Source organism: Gambusia affinis, linkage group LG10 (genome assembly GCF_019740435.1).
Source record: "Gambusia affinis linkage group LG10, SWU_Gaff_1.0, whole genome shotgun sequence".
NCBI lineage: Eukaryota > Metazoa > Chordata > Actinopteri > Cyprinodontiformes > Poeciliidae > Gambusia > Gambusia affinis.
Genome location: NC_057877.1, coordinates 28,680,147 through 28,698,541, shown reverse-complemented (window position 1 = coordinate 28,698,541; position 18,395 = coordinate 28,680,147). Strand labels below are relative to the sequence as shown.

Below are 18,395 nucleotides of genomic sequence, written 5' to 3'. Positions count from 1 at the left end.
TTCCTGATCACAGCGTCACCATTTCATCGACTCGTTGAAGATTCTTGGCGGGTCAAATAAAGCAAATAAATTACTAATTAAACCAGAATAAAAGTTGTAAAGCGGATTTGGGAATAAAGAAAGATTACGAGAAAAAGTCGTTAGAGAATGAAGTCAGAGTTAAGAGAGTGAAGTGGTAATATTAACAGAATAAAGTCAGAATAGTTGGAATAATATGAAAGCAAAGTAATGTTAAAATGGTAAAGTCACAATAATATGAGAAACAAGTAATACAAGAATAGTCTTAAAAATATGAGAATAAAGTCATAATAATTCTAAAGTAAAGAATATATTCAGAATAAAGCTGTTAGGAGAATGAAGTATGAAATAAATATTTAAAACATTTAATTTCCTTTGGGTATAAAGTATTTCTGAATTTAATACCAGAAAATGTGGTTTAAATCCATTCTGGAAATATTAAGTAAATGATAAACTATCATGGATGTTGGGCCAGAAATTCAGCATCATTTTTCTTTTTTCAATTATTTTTTATTCTGTGCATTTTTTTATTAAACAGTCAGAAACTTCAGTGTATTTTATTGGGATTTTACTAAACAGACCCAAACAAAGAAGGATTTTACATTTAGAGGGACAGAGGAGCTGAAATCAAACCATTAAAGTGGCCTAGTCCAAGTCTAGTTGCAAATCAACACTAAGTATTCAAAGTAAGTTTAATACATGAATGTTTTAATTGAGCTCTTCTGGAACTGCATTAAGTTTGTTTCTGGTTCCGTCAAAGCCTTAAACCCTCCTGACCTCTGGATGATTTTTACAGGGCGGCGACGTTTCATTGCCGGCAGGGTTCGGCCGTTTCATTGCCGGCAGGGTTCGGCCATTTCATTGCCGGCAGGGTTCGGCCGTTTCATTGCCGGCAGGGTTCGGCCGTTTCATTGTTGGCAGGGTTCGGCCACGCGGCCGATGAACAGCAGCGTGTTGAGCGTCGACTCTCTGATGATCACCAGGAACGGATGATCGGCCAGGAAATACTCCCGGTCCAGGATCAGGGAGCGTCCGACGGCGACCACGGCGGTGGAGGCGCCGGCTTCGCTTCCCTCCTCGTTCACCTGGAAACCAAAAAACAACAAGCCCACACAGATCAGATTAAACTTTAACTGGACCAATCAGCGGCAGTTTGAGTGAAAACAAACAGAAAACATGAACTTTGTGTTCCTGACCTCCAGGAAGGCTTTGTGGTAAGCGTCAGAGATAAACAGGGACTCGCTGCCGTCCTCCAGGATTCCTGAAAAAACAGACCCGATTATTATCATTTCATAAATATAATCAATAATTAAGGATTTTTAATCTGTAATACATTTGAATAAAAATCAGTGGAAATGAATTTGACAGTAATGAATATTTGAGCGTGGAGCTGAAATCTGCTGATGTTACTTAAAGTTGTAATAATACCAAAGTAAAGTCATGAAGTTGGTAGAATAAAGTCAAACTTTGACACAAATTATCTTAAAAATTAAATGCTGAAAAAATGTTTCGGATATAAATAAGGAAACACTTCATCTATTAACACATCGTTAAATTATTGCTTTTTTATTCTGCTAATACTGAATTAGCAGCTAATGACTTTATTCTAGTAATTAAAGAGAAACTTCCTTTGGTTTCTATGGGGATTGGTTCTGGTTCTGGTTCTAGTTGTGGTTGTTCTGGTTCTGGTTCTGGTTGTGTTTCAGGTCCTGGTTCTAGTTGTTTTTCTGGTTCTGGTCCAGGTTCTGGTTCTAGTTCTGGTTGTGTTTCAGGTTCTGGTTCTAGTTGTTTTTCTGGTTCTGGTTGTGTTTCAGGTTCTGGTTCTAGTTGTTTTTCTGGTTCTGGTTCAGGTTCTGGTTCTGGTACCGGGCAGGCTGGCCGTGTCTGCGCTGAACAGGTCGGTCAGCCCCATCTGCTGCAGCTTGTCCTTCAGGCTGAAGCTGTCCTCCACCCTGAAACGCGGGACGGAGACGGACACGGAGGTTTCTCTCATCTGGTCCAGCCAGACCTTCAGCTTGTTCTGGTCCAGATTCTGCTCCACCTGAACGGAAAAACTCACTAAATAATCCGACATTCATCCAATTCCTTCAACAAGGACTGACTTTCACTCCATCACGTTCTGGTCGGAGGTTCAGTTTACGGCTGCAGTCTGACTTTTATTTTAAAAAATTGTTTACATGTTTGTTGTTGTGACAATTTGTTGCAACACAAGTCATTGTGTCAATTTATTTACAGCCTGGACATTTAACCAAAGCTACCAGATAATTCTCTCTTCGTTAAGGAGTCTACCTGACTGAGCGGATGGCCTTTGTTTGGCAGGATGATCACCATGGTGATGTCGTCTCCTCGGTACGGCATCTCCAGCAGCTGCACCTTCTCCTCACGCAGGTCCTTGTAGTTGAACCTGGTCTCCTGGTTCATCATGTTGACCTCGCAGCTGCGACTGTCATCCACAAAGAAGTCTGACACCACCACGCTGTCTTTGGGAAACTTGTTTTTCCACAAACCCTGAAAGGGAAACAAAACATGTTGTTCAGTGTTCAGGAACATTACATTATCTCTGTATGCAGATGATATCCTGCTTTTTATCTCAGATTTCTATCCAGGTTGCCTTATCTTCTGGTCTTTACCAACCTTGAAGTAGATGGTGTTGACAAGAACCAGAGCGGTGTTGGAGTCCAAGGCGCCGGACGGCAGTGTGTCCTGGATCCTGTTCTCCGTCTTGTTGGAGATCCAGTCGTTGATGGTGATCCGAGCCGCCTCCGGGTTTGTCTGCCAACAGACGAGTTACTGGTACAGATCCAGTCTGACTTAAAAAATAGCAGATCCTCATCTGAACTCTATCAAGACTTTTGGAGCACAAAACAATATCATCTACATAGAGGGTAATATTCTCAGCAAAATTACAATAGGGCACTACAAACCAAGTTCAAAATATTAAAGGAATTTTTAAAATAATTTTATTGCGATTACACATGAAATTATTTATTCCTAATGTTATAAATAAATTATAATTTTTAAGTATAATTTAAATATATTAATGATTACTTTTATGTAATTATAATTTATTTATATAAATAAATATATTTAATTTTGCAGAATATTCTGTTATTTTAGTTTTTAATGACAGGTGAGACTCAATTAACATTTTTAATTAAGTTAATTGCAGGAGCTTAATTAATCAATTAATTGCATTTTATTTGAAAACCATTATAGAAATACTGGCAACTTTTTAAATTCAAGTAAAGTTCTGAGATCAATATTTTTAAAACATTATTTTAAAAAGTCAAACAACTTAGATTTTTGAAACATTTTTCTAGAAACAGTTTTTCTAGAAAATAAAAGAGTTTCTTTTTTGGGGGGAATCTACTCCTCCTCTTTTGTTGTCTTTCTGTCCACATTGGCCTTAATACAGCATCATAGATATGTTTATTCTTTTCAATAATTTAGCAGAAAAAATGGTTTTTGGATTGAAAATATTGCTTGTTTTTTTAAAAGTTTTAAATTAAAACACAATTAATTAATTAGACTCTGCAACCTGTGTTTAAAAAGTGATTAGTCGCGTTAAAATTTAGAATAGTATTAACATATTAATCAAAGAACATTAAAGAAAAACATATTTAATATCAAAAGTATTAACTTTACTTCCTGTCCAATTCAAACGTTTCGTTTCATCCTGTGAAGGTTTCCAGCAGTTTTTAATCTGGAGCCATTTTGAAACGGTTTAATAATTTCTGACGCCACCTTGAAGTTGAGGGGCATCAGTTTGGCTCCGTAGACGGTCTCGCTGATGTTCTGGTACGTCTCGTTGAACTGGAGCGACTTGTCCCCGAACAGGCGGTTGGCGGAGACCAGCAGCGTGGTTTTGTCTTTCTTCCTGTACAGTCGGCAGTTCAGTTTGGCGAAGAAGAAGTGGATCATATCTGATGTTTTCTCCTTGATGGTGTCAAACTGAAACACCTGCGGATGGAAACATCGGGTCGGGTCAGAGTTCACCACTGACTGGATGTGGAGCACAAACAGATTTTACCTAAATTTTTATTCACTTTTCTTTAAATGTTACAGAGTTTTAAAATTTGGGCTTAAAATCACTGAATCTTAAAATTAGAATTTATTTAAACACTAAAATAATCTTAATGTGATTTTTTTTATCCAATTCTTACCTGGTCAATAAAATAAACAATGTTTTAATTAAAGAAATTGATTTTTTATTTTTTTAGCTTAACACTTTCTTAACTTTGAAAATGCTATTTCGTTAGTAATTTTTTCAAATTAAATTCTAAAGCATTGATTTTCTTGACTTGACTTATAAACATTCAGTTGAGTAAAGTTCAACATTTGTTTTGACGTTTTAGCTGTTAAAATTATTCAAGTAGTTAGGCTCTTATATACATGCTCTTATTTTGAAGTGTTTAAGCAACAGTTCTGTTTCCTCTCCTCACATTCTTCACCGTGATGTTGACGGTTTAGCGTTAGCAGAACTAATGTTTAAGATTAGCTTTTTAGCATTAGATCTTGCTAAATACCATGTGGGTGTCATATTTAGCATTAGCAGGACCAATGTTTATGGTTAGTGCTGTAGCATTAGCTTCTGACAAATACCATGTTACCATAATGTTTTAGTGTCAGTGAAGCTAATGTTTAGGACTAGCACTTTAGCATTAGTTTTACTAAATGTTATGTTGGTAAAGCACTTTAGGATTATCAGAACTGTTTATGATTAGCATTTAGCATTAGCTTCAACTGATACCATGTTGGTGTAGTGCTTTAGTGTTCACTATTAGCTTCTGCTAAATATTGTGTTGGTGTAGCATTTCAGCACTGTAGCGTTTATGAACTGTTTATGATTAGCTTTTTAGCACTAGCTTCTATAAATATTATGTTGGTGTAGCACTAGTGGAGTTAATGTTCATGGTTAGTGCTTTAGCATTAGCTTCTTCTAAATATCACGTGGGCTTAGTGCTTTAGCAGTTTAGCATTAGCAGAGCTAATGTTAATGAGTAGCGATCAGGGTTAGTGCAGCTAGCTGTGAAGTTAGCGGTAGCCATCTCTGTGCTAATGTTTGAGGGATTCTGACCTTCATGATCTGCTCCAGTGTCTGGTTGCAGGCTCCCAGTTTGGTCATGGCGAAGGCGGTGGAGATGCTGAGGGGCGACATGAAGATGTTGCTATCTGGCGTCCGGCTGAGGGCCATCTGCTTGTACAGGGCCAGGGCGAAGCGGCCGTTAGCCTTCGATAGCTCCCACACCCTGGGGTTGACGGGCCGCGGCTCCGGGGTCAGTTCGTCCGCCTCGTCTGCCTCGTCCGGGTCGGGGCTGCGGTAGACGCAGCGCGGCTCCAGAGCAAGGTCTTTGGGTCGGGCGCTGCAGATGTCCAGAAGCTGCGCACTGGAAAGCAATGGCAACAATGCCAGAAGCAACCAGCAACTAGTAGTCCTCATCCTGGAAGGAGGAGAGATTAGCAAACCAATTTAGGAAACCAGAAGATTTCAGAAACGCTGAAGGGAGCCAAAACGTTTTAGCAAAGTTAACCTGAATAAATGCAACCTGGAAATGCAATTAAATAATGAAAAAGAAAAAGTATAATTAACCAAATATGGTTCAGTTTGACCAGATTATCACACAACCTGTAAAAAAATCACCTAATTAGAACCTGACTGACAGCAGGAAGTAGGCAAAAAAGATCCTAGAAAAACAAGACGCCCTGCAAAACCTGTTTCTGGCAACCGTTCCTCAAACAGCAACTTTACCTAAGACAGCAACTGTCCCTAAAACAGCAACCGTTCCTCAAACAGCAACTTTACCTAAGACAGCAACTGTCCCTAAGACAGCAACCGTTCCTCAAACAGCAACTTTAGCTAAGACAGCAACTGTCCCTAAGACAGCAACTTTACCTAAAACAGCAACTCCCCCTAAGTTGTCAGAACCGTTACAAAACAAAAAAAAACATGGATGTTTTGAAGTGGCCTAGTCAAAGCCTGGACTTGATTCCAGCCTTTAACTAGGCCACTCAGACTGGGAAACCCTCCAATGCGGCTGAGTTAAAGCAGAGTGACGATAAAATCATTTGATATCTCTCTAACGTTTTATCCCTTTTTCAGATGTTCAGGTTGCGTTGCTGTTTTAACAAACAGAGCAATAAAGTTTTTATTTTTTCAGATTTCAGTTGGACACAAACAGGAAGATTTTCCTTCGATTATTGATCAGAGACTTGAGGTAAACAGCAACAGATTGCCTCAACATCAATGAGGCCAAAAGGTTGAAGTTCAAGTAACTTTTAATTTCAGCAACATTAAAAAAACAAAACAAACAAAAACACAAACTTTCCAGAATCGGACCCAGAACCAGAATCATTCTGCTAAAAATGAGGAGTTTACCTGAGCAGGTCCGGTGCAGCGAGTCCAGGAGGAGAGAGCAGAATAAACAGGTCACTGTCCTGCAGAGCAACGGCAAATCCTCTTCAACCTTTGAACATCCACTCGCTGCCGTCACCATGACGACGAACCCCTCCGGAACCAATCGATACCAGAACGGGTCAGGACTCAGACCCAGGAACAAAACTGTATTAAAGTGTGTTAAAGCTGCAAAAGCTTTAACACACTTTAAATTTAGAAAATAAAATAAAAAATGTTGCTTTTGGGTTTACATTAGGTCTGAATAAATAAAAAATTGAACTTCAAAAATATTTGCAATTTCTCAGGTCAAATATTTGCTTTATGATGTATTTATTCTCAGAAAAGGAAACTTTGGGCAGAAAATTTTAAATTTGGGTAAAAATGTTACTTTTTGCTAAATTGACGTTTAAACTCAGAATGTGGCTGTTTTAAATGATTATTTATAGTTTCATGTGAAAATATAACTTTAACTATCTTAGAATAAACTTGAGACCAAAGAACTTCACAAGAAATTCTGACTTTATGAAACCTTTTTAAAGAAACCATCAAAACTAATTTTTCTGATGGCTGGTTCTAAAATAAAATTATAATTTATGTTTTGAGGCTAAAATATTGAGAATATTTTAACTTTAGAAATGTTTTTTGGAAGGATTTAACATCTGGATCTAAATTTATTTTCCTGTAAATATTTGATAAAAAAGATGAAAGTTGCTGAAGCAACAAGGAAGGAAAAATAAACCTACAGAAATAATTTAATTCAGGGTGAATATTATATTTAATATAAAATATAGAGCTAAATATATAATATAGATATTTATCTGTTTATAAGAATGAAAATTTGTCTTGTAATAATTTGTGCCACAGTTTGTATTGATAAATAGTTTTAAACATCCAGAAACAATTTATTTAAAATCTGAAGCAAATTTTATTGGTGAAATCATAAATATTAAAAAAGTGCAGAAGAAATTTCACATAAAACAAAAAAATAAGATCAGCTGATCTGACCGGGTTCTGATCCAAGAGAACCAGAACCTGACTTCATCTAAAGTTCACATGTATTAAAGAAAGTCCAGGTTTGGTTCTGGTTCTGGTTCTGTTGGGTCAGAACAGTTTGGGCAGCTCCCTCAGGCGGCTCAGGTCCAGGATGTTCCCGACCGATCCCTCCAGCTGCGGCCCGTTTGGACCGGTCCGGCCCACTGGCACTGTTCGGTTTTCTTTCTCCTCGCTGGCACCGGTTCTGGTTCCGGCCAGCAGCTGCATTTTGGGCCGCAGCTCCCGGATCAGCTGACTCTGTGGGAGGGACTTCAGGTTCAGAGCGTCGCTCAGCGGCTGTCGGGCCTCCTGACCTCTGACCTCCTCCTCGTCTTCTTCCTCCTCAATCAGGCTGTAGCGCCTCATGTACTTCCTGGTGGCCAGAGACATGTTGCTAGGCGACAGCAGGGAGTCGCTGCAGCTGGAGGGGGCGTGGCCTCCCAGGGACAGCCTGCTGAGCTGTGATTGGCTGAGGTAGCGCAGGGCGATGGCGTTGGCCTCCAGGCTCAGGTCCACGCTGCCGCCAGTGAACACACCGCTGCCCGTTGCCTCGGAGACGGTCAGCCTGGAGACGACCGCTGCTGGGTTGATGGTCGCCAAGGTGCTGGCGGAGAGAAACAACGGGTCAAAGGTCAAACGTCACCTAAAAGTAACGATTGTTTGCAAATACAGCAACTTTAAACAGTCACTGGTTGCCATGGTTACTGATGACGTTCATCTTGTTGCTTTTGCACCGGATAGTGTGTTGTCAGCTGACATCATCAGCGACCCAAACGGGCCGATAGAGGAGGCCGGGCGTGTCAAAGGGGCGGAGTCATGTGACCTCCAGGCACTGAGAGCCATTTTATAGCAAAGGGGTCAGAAACTACAGAATAAGATGATTAAATGGTGTTAAAGATGTTCTCTAATCATGATCAATTGTTCTTCAATAATCCTTTTGATGTACAAAAACCTTTCGGTTTTCAACTGAAAGCTTTTTAAATTAATATTTTATTGGGAATATTACCCTCAATTCATTTTGTGCTCCAAAATTCTTACACAGGAATTTTACAGCACAACCCAGTTACTATGTTACCTTCAGTTGTTATAAAAATGCTACAAATATTCAATTTTACTTAAATTAGGTCTCTGCCTCTTTAAGAAGCTTCTGCTCTTTCTGAAGCTCCGCCTCCACGAAGTCACCCAAACATGGCTCCTCTCTTAACCCTTTAATGTTTTTACCAGTGCAACAGTTCCTTTAATGAGCTCAGCAGATGTTTGCTAATTGCTGCAGGCTAGTCTGCAGGGGTTGAGCGGAGGAGGAGCTACACCTGGGAGGCGGGGCTGGGGTTCGCCCAGGCGTTTTGCACAGCTGAATGGTTGCCATGGAGATTGAAGGATTTCTCAAACATGAAAGGATTAAACTAACCCACCAGGTTTGTTTTTGATGAGGGAAAAACATTAAAACATGACGGAAAGATAAAACGTGGATTTTATGTGTCACTGCCCCTTTAAATCATTAGAACAGTGAAGTTTTGCTGGCTTCCTGCAGTGACGTTGTGTAAACCTGTATGAACCAGCAGGTGAGATCGGTACCTGGCCATCTCCACCGCTCTGATTCGGTTCTTGTCCAACTCTGTCAGATTTTCCGTATCCATGGCGACGCCAAGCTGCTGCAGCCGCCGCAGCGTCGCTCGGGTCACGGCGTCGCCATCCGGACTCCTCTTCTTCTTCTTTTTCTGGTCCCGCTCCCTGTCGGATGAGGAAGAGGACAACTGGGAGGACTGGGAGTGGTGGGAGGACTGGGAGTGGTGGGAGGCAGACGGGCTCTTCCTGTTGGAGTCGTCCTCTGCTTCCTGTCTGCTGTCCGACTCCTGCAGGCGGCTGCTGAGCTGAGTCTGAGGAGGAAGAAGATTGATCAGAACCAGTCCGCTGGAACCCATCAGAACCATCAGAACCAACAAAACCTCAACGTGTTTCAACAGGACGGAGAAATACGGCCAGACTGCCATATTTATTTATTTATTTATTGTGAAATTATGAGAATAAAAATGTACAAATAGGAGGAAAAAGGTTTTACTATGATCTAACGTGACCCGATTGAAGTCGGTTCTTCTAAACAGATTCAATCGTCTCAAAGTTCTGCTGATAATGATTTTTTTAATTGATGCCGACGTGAAAAAGATTAAAACAGATTCAAAGCACAGCTTCACAAGATGGATTCAGTACTTTATACTGGAATTATTGTGACTTTATTCTTGTATTTTTGAGAATTTATACTAATATTGTTGCAACTGTTGTAATTTTAATCTGGTAAAATTACAACTTTATTCTCCCATTATAACTTTGGATAATCTTATGACTTTTCTATTACTTTCATGACTCTCATATTATAATACAACTATAATACAACTCCTCGTATTACTGCAATTTTATTCTCATCGTTATCGTTTTGTTTCTCTGAACTTTTTGTTTACAAAACCATAGAAGTGGAATTTTATTTTTTTTACACAATCTCTTAGAATATTAAAAACTCTATTGAAAAATCCCAGAATAATCCGTCCTGTGTTTCGTATCGGCTGGTTGATCTAATCCCTGACAGATGAGGTAATCCCGGCGTGGCCAAGCTCGGCTTTCTGTCCTTTTGGTTCTGATCCGATCAGAAAAGTGGGATTACCATCAGGTTCTGGTAGAAGCTCTGCTGCTCTGCTGGAGGTCCGTACATGCTGACGCTCTCTCCCAGAACCGGACTCTGCAGGCCGCCGGTGCTGGACAGAACCAACAGAACACGGGTTACGATCAGCAGTATCGGCACCGGCCCGATCAGTAAAACCGGGCCGATATTTACAGCCATCCTGCTGCAGTTTGTGTTTCAGGAGGCGGCTGGTCATGAGGTGTTTGTTTGGTCAAGTGCAGTGAAGGATTGTGGGTAGTTTAACCGCCCCCGTCGGCGGTGTGGTTGAGTTTTGGGAGAAATATCCGATATTGGTAAATATCAGTTATTGGCCAAAACAACATTATTAAAGCCAGACACATTTCACACTGATCCCAACCTAAAATTTAATGAAGAATCTTTAGTTCATACATATTGTAGAAATGTTTGTAGCCTTCTCCTGACTGATACCTTTGCTACCTGGCTTATCATAAACATCCAGTTTATGGTAATGAATTACCAAAACTGCAAATCAGAAATATATTTAATGTTTTTTTTCCTTTAAGGCCATCCTATCATTTCCAATCAGAAACAAACTTCCTGAATGACTGAAAGCTTCACCTCTTAAAGCTGCAGCTCCAACTCATGCGTCTCCAACTCATCGTTTATCGGCCATTATTGGTGGCTATGCTAACTAGCCTGAGCATTCATGACAGGCTGTGCGGAGGTTGATTGACAGCGCTAAGCCCCGCCTCCTGGCTCTGATTGGTTGTTTCTAGTTAGCACTGGGAGAAGACAGAGAAGCTAGACATTTTTCACAGATTATCTTTATAAAAGTTACGTACTGCAGCTTTAAGAGCAGAGACGTAACTGGACTGTTCTGGTCGGCTGCCCAGTATAAATCCACCTGATACCAGTTCATCCCAGTGGGATCCTGCCGTCTACCTGCGGGGGTCGGATGGGGAGAAGCTCGCTCCTTCCTCTGGCTTGTGCAGCGACAGGTCATGTGACGAGGCGGAGGCGCTGGAGGAGGGTGAGGGCGGGGTTCTGGGGTCGGGTTTGGGTTCCGGTTCCTCCTGCAGGAGCGGCCAGTCGGGACTTTGACCCCAGAACAGACTGGCACCTGCAAATAGCAGCAGCGTTAGAGGAGGAAACACATGGAGGCGAGAGGTGCTGGGAGGAGGCAGGCTCACCCGTTTCCACGGCGACGCTGGCGGTGCTCCTGGGCGTCGGCGTTTGGACCTGCGGGCCGGAGGTCTGCAGCTTCCCCTGGGCCTCCAGCAGCATCTGGACCTGCAGGACACAACCGGAACATCTGGGATCTGACACGGCATGTTCTGATCCGATTCTGCTGCATTACAACCTGTCGCCATGACAACAGAGCATTTCACCTCTACTAGCTTCAACCTGATCCAGAGAACAGAGCAAAGCTGTTTCTATACAATAAAGAAAAAAAAAGTAAAGGCCACAATAATATATAGAGAGAATAAAGTGATACAACAGTAAAATAAAGATGCAATCAAAGTAAGATTACATCTAGAAAAAGTAAAATACTGTGAGAATAAAGTTGTAATATCAAAATAACATCAGAATAAAGTCGTAATAACGTGAGAAAGTCGTTGCGTTAAAGTAGCAATTTTACACCAAAACATAAAACTGGGAATATTCTGGATGCTTTGGATCTATGTTCTGTTGGGAAACCCATCAAGCTGTTGAGTTTTTAAAGATGGCTTCCTCCTCTCCAGACCCTCAGCATGATGCTGCCGCGGCCAAGGAGACGAGAGCCCAGCTGCAGTTCTTACCTGAGCCTGCAGGAGGCGCAGCTGTTGGTCCTGATGCAGCAGCAGCTGGTAGGTGTCAGAGGTCAGGACTCCGCCCACTTTCTCACAGCAGGGATTCCCACAGGGGGGGCGAGCGAGGGAGGGGGGGTCTGCATGCCACAGGGGGGCAGGGGGAGCGTGGCTGCAGGGAGGAAGAGGAGGAGGAGGAAGAGGAGGAGTGGACAGATGGCTGCAGGGAGGAAGAGGAGGAGGAGGAAGAGGAGGAGTGGACAGATGGCTGCAGGGAGGAAGAGGAGAAGGAGGAGGAAGAGGAGGAGTGGACAGATGGCTGCAGGGAGGAAGAGGAGAAGGAGGAGGAAGAGGAGGAGTCTGTTTATAGGAGCAGAAAGGAGGAAGAGGAGGAGTTTGCTGATGAGAGGAGGAAGAAGGAAGAGGAGGAGTGGATGGATGTTTGGGGGTGTAGTGCTGTGAGGAGGCGAGGGGCGAAGATGCTTTTGGGGAGGAAGAGGGAGGAAGAGGAGCAGATTGCTGGATGTGAGGAGCAACAGCAGCAGGGAGGAGCGCTGGCGAGGGGAAGATGGAGGTGCAGTTGTGGGCGGAGCAGCAGGTGCAGGGCTGCTGCAGGTTGGAGTTCGGTGTGCTGTGGAGGTGAGGAAGAGGAGGAGGCTGTGCCGCTGATGAAGAGGCGGTGGGGGAAGCCGGCTTCCTGTTGGCTGGAGGTAGCCTGTGGGCGGGGCCAGAATGCTGCCCCCCGCTGTGATTGGAGGAGAAGCTGCCGTCGATCAGCAGGGAGAGTTCAGGAACGGACGGCTGGACGCGGCGAGCCTGGAACCGAAACGAACAGCGGAGTCGTTACAGGAAGTGAGAGTGTTGCCTAGCAACACAAACAACCTTGCAGCTCAATTTCCTGACACCAAAAATCATCAACTTATGTGTTTTTAAGAAATTGGGCCTTTTTGTAGAAGCACTAGAAACTGAAATAAAAAAATAAAGACAAACAAAATGAAATTTGCATATTTGTCCCTTTAAATGTTTCTCATTTATGTCTAACACTCATAAAATAAACCTGAGGGTTTATCCAGTTGGGTGAAGGGAGTTTTATTTAATCACAATAAAAATAATATTAAATTTTCTTTGTAATGAAATGCAGGGAACGGATATTTAGTGGCTTCAGGTCAGAGGTCGTGAATCCACCTGAGCTGCAGGAGGGTGGGGGCTCGGAGACGGTCGGGGAGAAAAGTCCTCATCCTCCACTCCAGAGTCCTGATCGCTGACGGACGGACCGGCAGCTGGAGGCGTTGCCCTGGCAACAGAACCGAACATCAGCGCCACGCTCGTCTTCCTCTGGGTCTGATTAGAAGAACTGGGCGAGTTCTGACCTGAAGGCGCCGTGAGCCGCTCTGAACGCTTCGCCCTGCCTGCTGTTGTCCTCTGGGCCCAACTCGCACCGCAGCGCTCCGCCGTCCACCGGCGCCACCTGCTGACCGGACATGTTGTCACCCAGCACCTCGACCCGGCAGGCCCAGGAACCAGAGCCGGTGGTTACCTGGTAGAGCGTGGCGGCCTGGGAGGCCGTCAGCAGCTGGAAGTCCAGCTGGGCTCCAGGTCCCGGTCGGGAATCTCGGCACTGGAAGAACTGAGGGGTTCTGTGGGTGGAGCCAAACATGACCAGGAGGAAGCAGCCGAGCTCAGACAGAACCCTGAAAAGCAGAGGAGATGGGATCATCAGAACTTCAGCCCAGAAACTTTTAACACATCAAAACGTTTTCAGGCACAAACGACTGAGTCCGTTCAGGAACAGTTGATTTTATTTTATTTTATTTTATAGTTATGTAATATTATCACATTTAAATTTCAGATTGATTGCATGCAGTATTTGGCCTGACCTGATTTTGTCATTATTAGTGCCGTCAACGTCAGTTAATGGAAACTTTAAACTGCTGCTGGCTATTACTTAGCAGCCCGTTGCCAGGTAACCGAAGTTGGGGTGGAGCTGCTTCTTACCCAGCAGGCTGTTGCTAGGCAACCAGAGAGAGAGTGAGTTGATTCCACCAACCTAGCTAAGCTAGCCTTGAGAGGTTTCCTGTGCCTACGTCTCCCAGAATGCCGCAGGGTTCTGGTTCAGAGTTCAGTGAATATTCTATCAACTCTATTATCTATTGATATTCAGTTATTGATTTATTGTCCTTCCGTTTGGTTCTGAATTGTAGTAAAACAGAATCAGGATTCTTTTGTGGATTGATTTTTTTGTCTCACCTTCCACAACCAGAACCAGAACAAGAACAAGAACCAGAACCAGAACCAGAACCCTCACCTGTCCTGCAGGGCAGAGCTGAACATGAACCTGAGGCTCCAGGCCCAAACCTGAGGGTTGTAGGCGTGTGTGACGCCGCTCAGCCAGCTGATGGGAGAAAGACGGAAACGTCAGTAAGCGTGTTTTCACCGTCCGTTTCTGTGGATTTGAAAACATTTGTGGACCTACAGGCCGACGAGCGGCAGGCTGGAGGCTTTGGGGTCCGACTCCAGCAGCAGAACCAGCTTCCTGCTCTGATCCATGGTCAGAAACCTGCCAGCAACACAAACGCATCAGCAGGAAGCGACGCCATCAGAAGATGGCAGTTTCGAAATAAAAACAGGTTTACTGGAAACAACAGAAACCCAAAACGTTCACTGGTAAAAAAATATAAATAAATAAATTAAATTTTCCAAAAGTTAAATGCTTGAAAACCCAAATTTTAGTAATTGATAAAATTGATTAATTTCCCAGCTGTAGGTCAGAGTAACGCTGTCTCTCACCCTCTCTGCCGGCCAGCGGGGGGCGCCGGTCGGCCGACGCTGGTCAGCGCCCTCAGCAGAGCGGTGGGGATGATGGGGACGGCGCGGACCGGCTGGACGTCCAGCGGGACGGCAGGACAGACGGCCGACCAGCTGAGGCTGAACGTGGCGGCGTCGGCCTGCTGCCGGCAGACAACGTGAACTTTGACCTTCAGCAGCTGGGACAGATCCAGAGTCTGTCTGCTGCTCACCAACTGCTGCAGAGCCTGAAACAGAAACCATCGGCTCAACGGCCAACATCTGGAGGACAAAGCTTCAAAAAATAAATACAATAAAAAACAGTTTGAAAACAGAAAAATTCAAGAACTTTCAAGGTAAATTTTTAAACTTTCCAAACTTTAGAGATAAAAACAATACAAATTAACTAAAAATGACCATTTTAATTCGCTGTCATTAATACTTTTCGTGATTGTACATTTTAAAACCCAGAGTGACAAAACTTGATGTTTTGAAATGTCTGTCTGTCTGTCAGCTCCCCCACTACCAACAACATACAACAATAACAACCAATTTCAATAACTTTAACATATAAAGTAAACGACAATCAATAAGTCACTGAGACATTAGGAATGATAAATATTCATTACATTAAAAAAAGTCTAAAATTATTTTTCATAAAGTTTTCTGCTGTTTAGCAAATAGAAAAAACTAACTGACTAATTCTAACTAACCTAAAACAAGAGGTTTAGTCTGATTTACCTTCAGAAAGTGATAAAAAATAAATACATTTTTATCATCTTTAAAAACCTGGTTTGCTAAGTTTTCCAGATTTTGGCCTTTAATCCAACATCAGATTGCACTTTATTAAACTTTGCAGTTTGAATTCCAAGCACTTTTGGAAAACTTCATGCAGAATTCAAGAACTTTCCAAAGCTTGAAAACACCAAAATGAAATTCCAGCACCTGTACAAACCCTGGAAATCAACCAATCACCTTGAAGCAGTGGTGAAGCTCAGCCTCTGATTGGACAACGGCATCATGCGACGTCTCGGACTGGACGACCACGCAGGGGACCAGAACGTCTCCAGGAAGCAGAGCAGACGGCGCTGCGGTTCCGGCCTGATCCCGACCCGGATCGAAGCGGTCCAAGGTCACGGTGACCCCATCCTCATCTAGGGGTCACGGCAGAGGTCATGACATGGAGCAGATCGTTAGCTAATCATTAGCGGGTTGATAATGGACCGTTAGCGACCCAATAGCTATTTTTTATGGATTGCTAGCGGATCATTAGCGTTCCGATCGATCAGGATGGGAACCGACTCTCACCTTCGTTCACAGAAAGAGACCCCAGGAGGAAACAGTGGAGGCGGGGCTTGTTGCTATGGCGGGCGTGGCGCTGCGCCAGGCGCAGAGCTTTCTCCAGGAGGACAAGCCGAGGTTTTCTGCAAGGAGGCAAAGGTCAGAGGTCAGATATCTCGATTTTGTTGAGAGGTAACGACCCGATTCAATCACTGCACCACTAACCAGAACCGAACCACCATTCTTATAATAAATAAAATTAGGTGAAATGTTTTCACCTGAAATAAACAACTATAAGCAGATAATTGCAGCCACGTTTACCTGTGGGAGCAGAGCTGGAGGCGGAGCTTCTCTCCCGCTGCGCTGCCGTCCCACAGAGCCAAGCGGGATTTAGGGAACGCCAGCTGAGTGAGGGAACCATCAGAGCGCCTGCTGGTTGGAAACAGGAAAAAGTCAGACTTCTGGGAAAAAAAAGTCACATTTCTGAGATTGTAGCTTCAATCATAAGATTACAAAGTTACATTTTTGACTCTTCTCAAAATTCTGAGAAATAAAGTCAGAATTAGAATACTTTAAAAACCGGAAGGATGAATTTTGAGTCATAATTCCGATTCTTCCCTCCTAAAATATTAGAATCAGAATTTTTACTCTTTTTCTCAGAATTCTGGGGGGGTAATCTGAATTATTGAATTAAAGTCAGAATACCAAGAACTAAATGAGCTTAGTTACAATTTTAAGTTTATATTTACTCTAACTGTGTTGACAAACAATAAGAAATTCTAAAATTTTAATTATAAGTTCCTTAGAAAAAAAGTCAGAATTATGTAAATTTAAAACGTGACAATTTTGAGATTAAAGTAAAAATTTAAATATAACCACAAACTTATGAGTTCATGTCTCATAATTAAGACAGTTTTATTTTAGAATTGTTACTATCATATTTTTTATTTAGCTTGTGTTCCTCAAATGCAGCGCCTTTTAACTAGTTTAAATTTTAAATGCATCCAGTTCTTGGCAACAAATTAATGTTCATAAGGTCTAAAGATTAAAAGTTTTCCAAACCTTTAATGTCCTGGTTTTGGTTACTAACTCTCATCCACCCTTAACACACTCATATGCTAAATATTTCATATTAATCTGGTTATAACAATAATGAACAGAACTGGCGGAAATGGTTCAAACGTTGACGTCTTGTTTTGGATGAAGTATTTGTAAACATTGACGCCATTAAACCTCTCAGCGCTGCTCGGCTGTTTGTGGAAGCCATAACAGTTAAATCACCTTAACAGTTAAACATCATCACAACAAACTCACCTTCTTCTCATGTTTTCTGGAGTGAAAACCTCCTGAAGAATTTCCCGGGGCAGGGCCTGCAGGTTCACCGGGTAGCTCATACTTGCTGAGGCCGGTGAAGTGAAGCAGTGAGCGGTGGATGAAGGACGGTAACACCGGGGTCCCCGCAGCTAACGCCCGCTGCTAACCTCCCGCTCCGTCCGCATCGGCTCCGTCTTAACTCCACGTATCGGGCAAAGTTCCACTCCTTTAGATGACTAATGGACGTAAGAGAAGCTTTCCTCAAAAACTGTTTTCATCTTTGTTTGTTAGAACTTGTTTAAAAAAAGATAAAAATAAAAATCCACTGACATCTAAAGACAAGCCCCGTTTAATAATGGCGCTGATTCTATGTCGTACTGGCGGGGTGAAGGAATGGACCAATAAGAAATGTCCTCACATTCAGTCTGACCAATGATCTTCCGCTTTGTTTCGCGTCAGCAGTTGTCGTAGTCGAATGTGACAAACTGTTACTCGACACTGCCTTCTGCAGGCCGACGGGAAAACATGGTTTTTCAGATCCTTAGCAGCATGTTGCCATGACAACACGATGGTTGTCAACGGTTTTTATAAGGGGCAAGAACAGGGGTGCTGAAGTCCAGTCTTCGAGAGGTACCATCCTGCAACTATTAGGTGGATCCTTGTTTTGGAACAGGGAGGTCTGAAGGTTGGAGGATGGGAACTTTGGAGGCCCATCACCATAAATAAATAAATGTAAACAAAAATCATACTTATGATGTATAAAGTATTTCAAAGTGCAAATTCCAATCCAATAAGTAATACATTATCTGTTAAATAATACTTTTAATTATATTTTACTTTTAGTTATTTATAATTATGACTTGCAAACTAATATTGTGACTGTTTATATTCCATTTAGTTAGTTAGTCTCATAAATAGTATTTTTTTTAGTAGTATTGCACAATTCTATTTTTTTTAATAAAAATAAATTCTTAAATATTTATAATTTTATTTATGAAGGTTTTGAGATAATGAAATAATGCTGAGATTACTTTTTAAGATTGGTATCTGTAAAAATAAACATATAAATAAATAAATCTACACATAATGTAATTTCACTTCACAATGACAATTTTCTTTTATTTTCATGAAATGATTGCACTTTTAATTT

General features: G+C 42.3%; 2 protein-coding genes across 2 annotated transcripts; both read right to left on the bottom strand.

Moving 5' to 3' along the window:
- Window positions 1-559: 559 nt before the first annotated feature.
- Window positions 560-6,505, bottom strand: serpinc1 (serpin peptidase inhibitor, clade C (antithrombin), member 1). Its single transcript, XM_044129278.1, has 8 exons — window positions 6,395-6,505; window positions 5,096-5,459; window positions 3,763-3,978; window positions 2,653-2,790; window positions 2,308-2,526; window positions 1,885-2,059; window positions 1,215-1,279; window positions 560-1,103 (listed from the first exon to the last, which is right to left on the bottom strand). Exons 2-8 carry the CDS (start codon window positions 5,456-5,458, stop codon window positions 927-929), a joined length of 1,353 nt encoding a protein of 450 aa, XP_043985213.1. The 5' UTR covers window position 5,459; window positions 6,395-6,505; the 3' UTR covers window positions 560-926.
- An 813-nt stretch (window positions 6,506-7,318) lies between these two features.
- stil (STIL centriolar assembly protein) lies at window positions 7,319-17,639 on the bottom strand. The gene is made up of 16 exons (XM_044129274.1): window positions 17,246-17,639; window positions 16,253-16,360; window positions 15,959-16,074; window positions 15,626-15,804; window positions 14,654-14,898; window positions 14,340-14,423; window positions 14,172-14,258; window positions 13,404-13,557; window positions 13,237-13,334; window positions 13,052-13,160; window positions 11,879-12,682; window positions 11,270-11,369; window positions 11,022-11,199; window positions 10,101-10,191; window positions 9,020-9,321; window positions 7,319-8,048 (listed from the first exon to the last, which is right to left on the bottom strand). Exons 1-16 carry the CDS (start codon window positions 17,323-17,325, stop codon window positions 7,514-7,516), a joined length of 3,270 nt encoding a protein of 1,089 aa, XP_043985209.1. The 5' UTR covers window positions 17,326-17,639; the 3' UTR covers window positions 7,319-7,513.
- Between the last annotated feature and the right edge of the window lie 756 nt (window positions 17,640-18,395).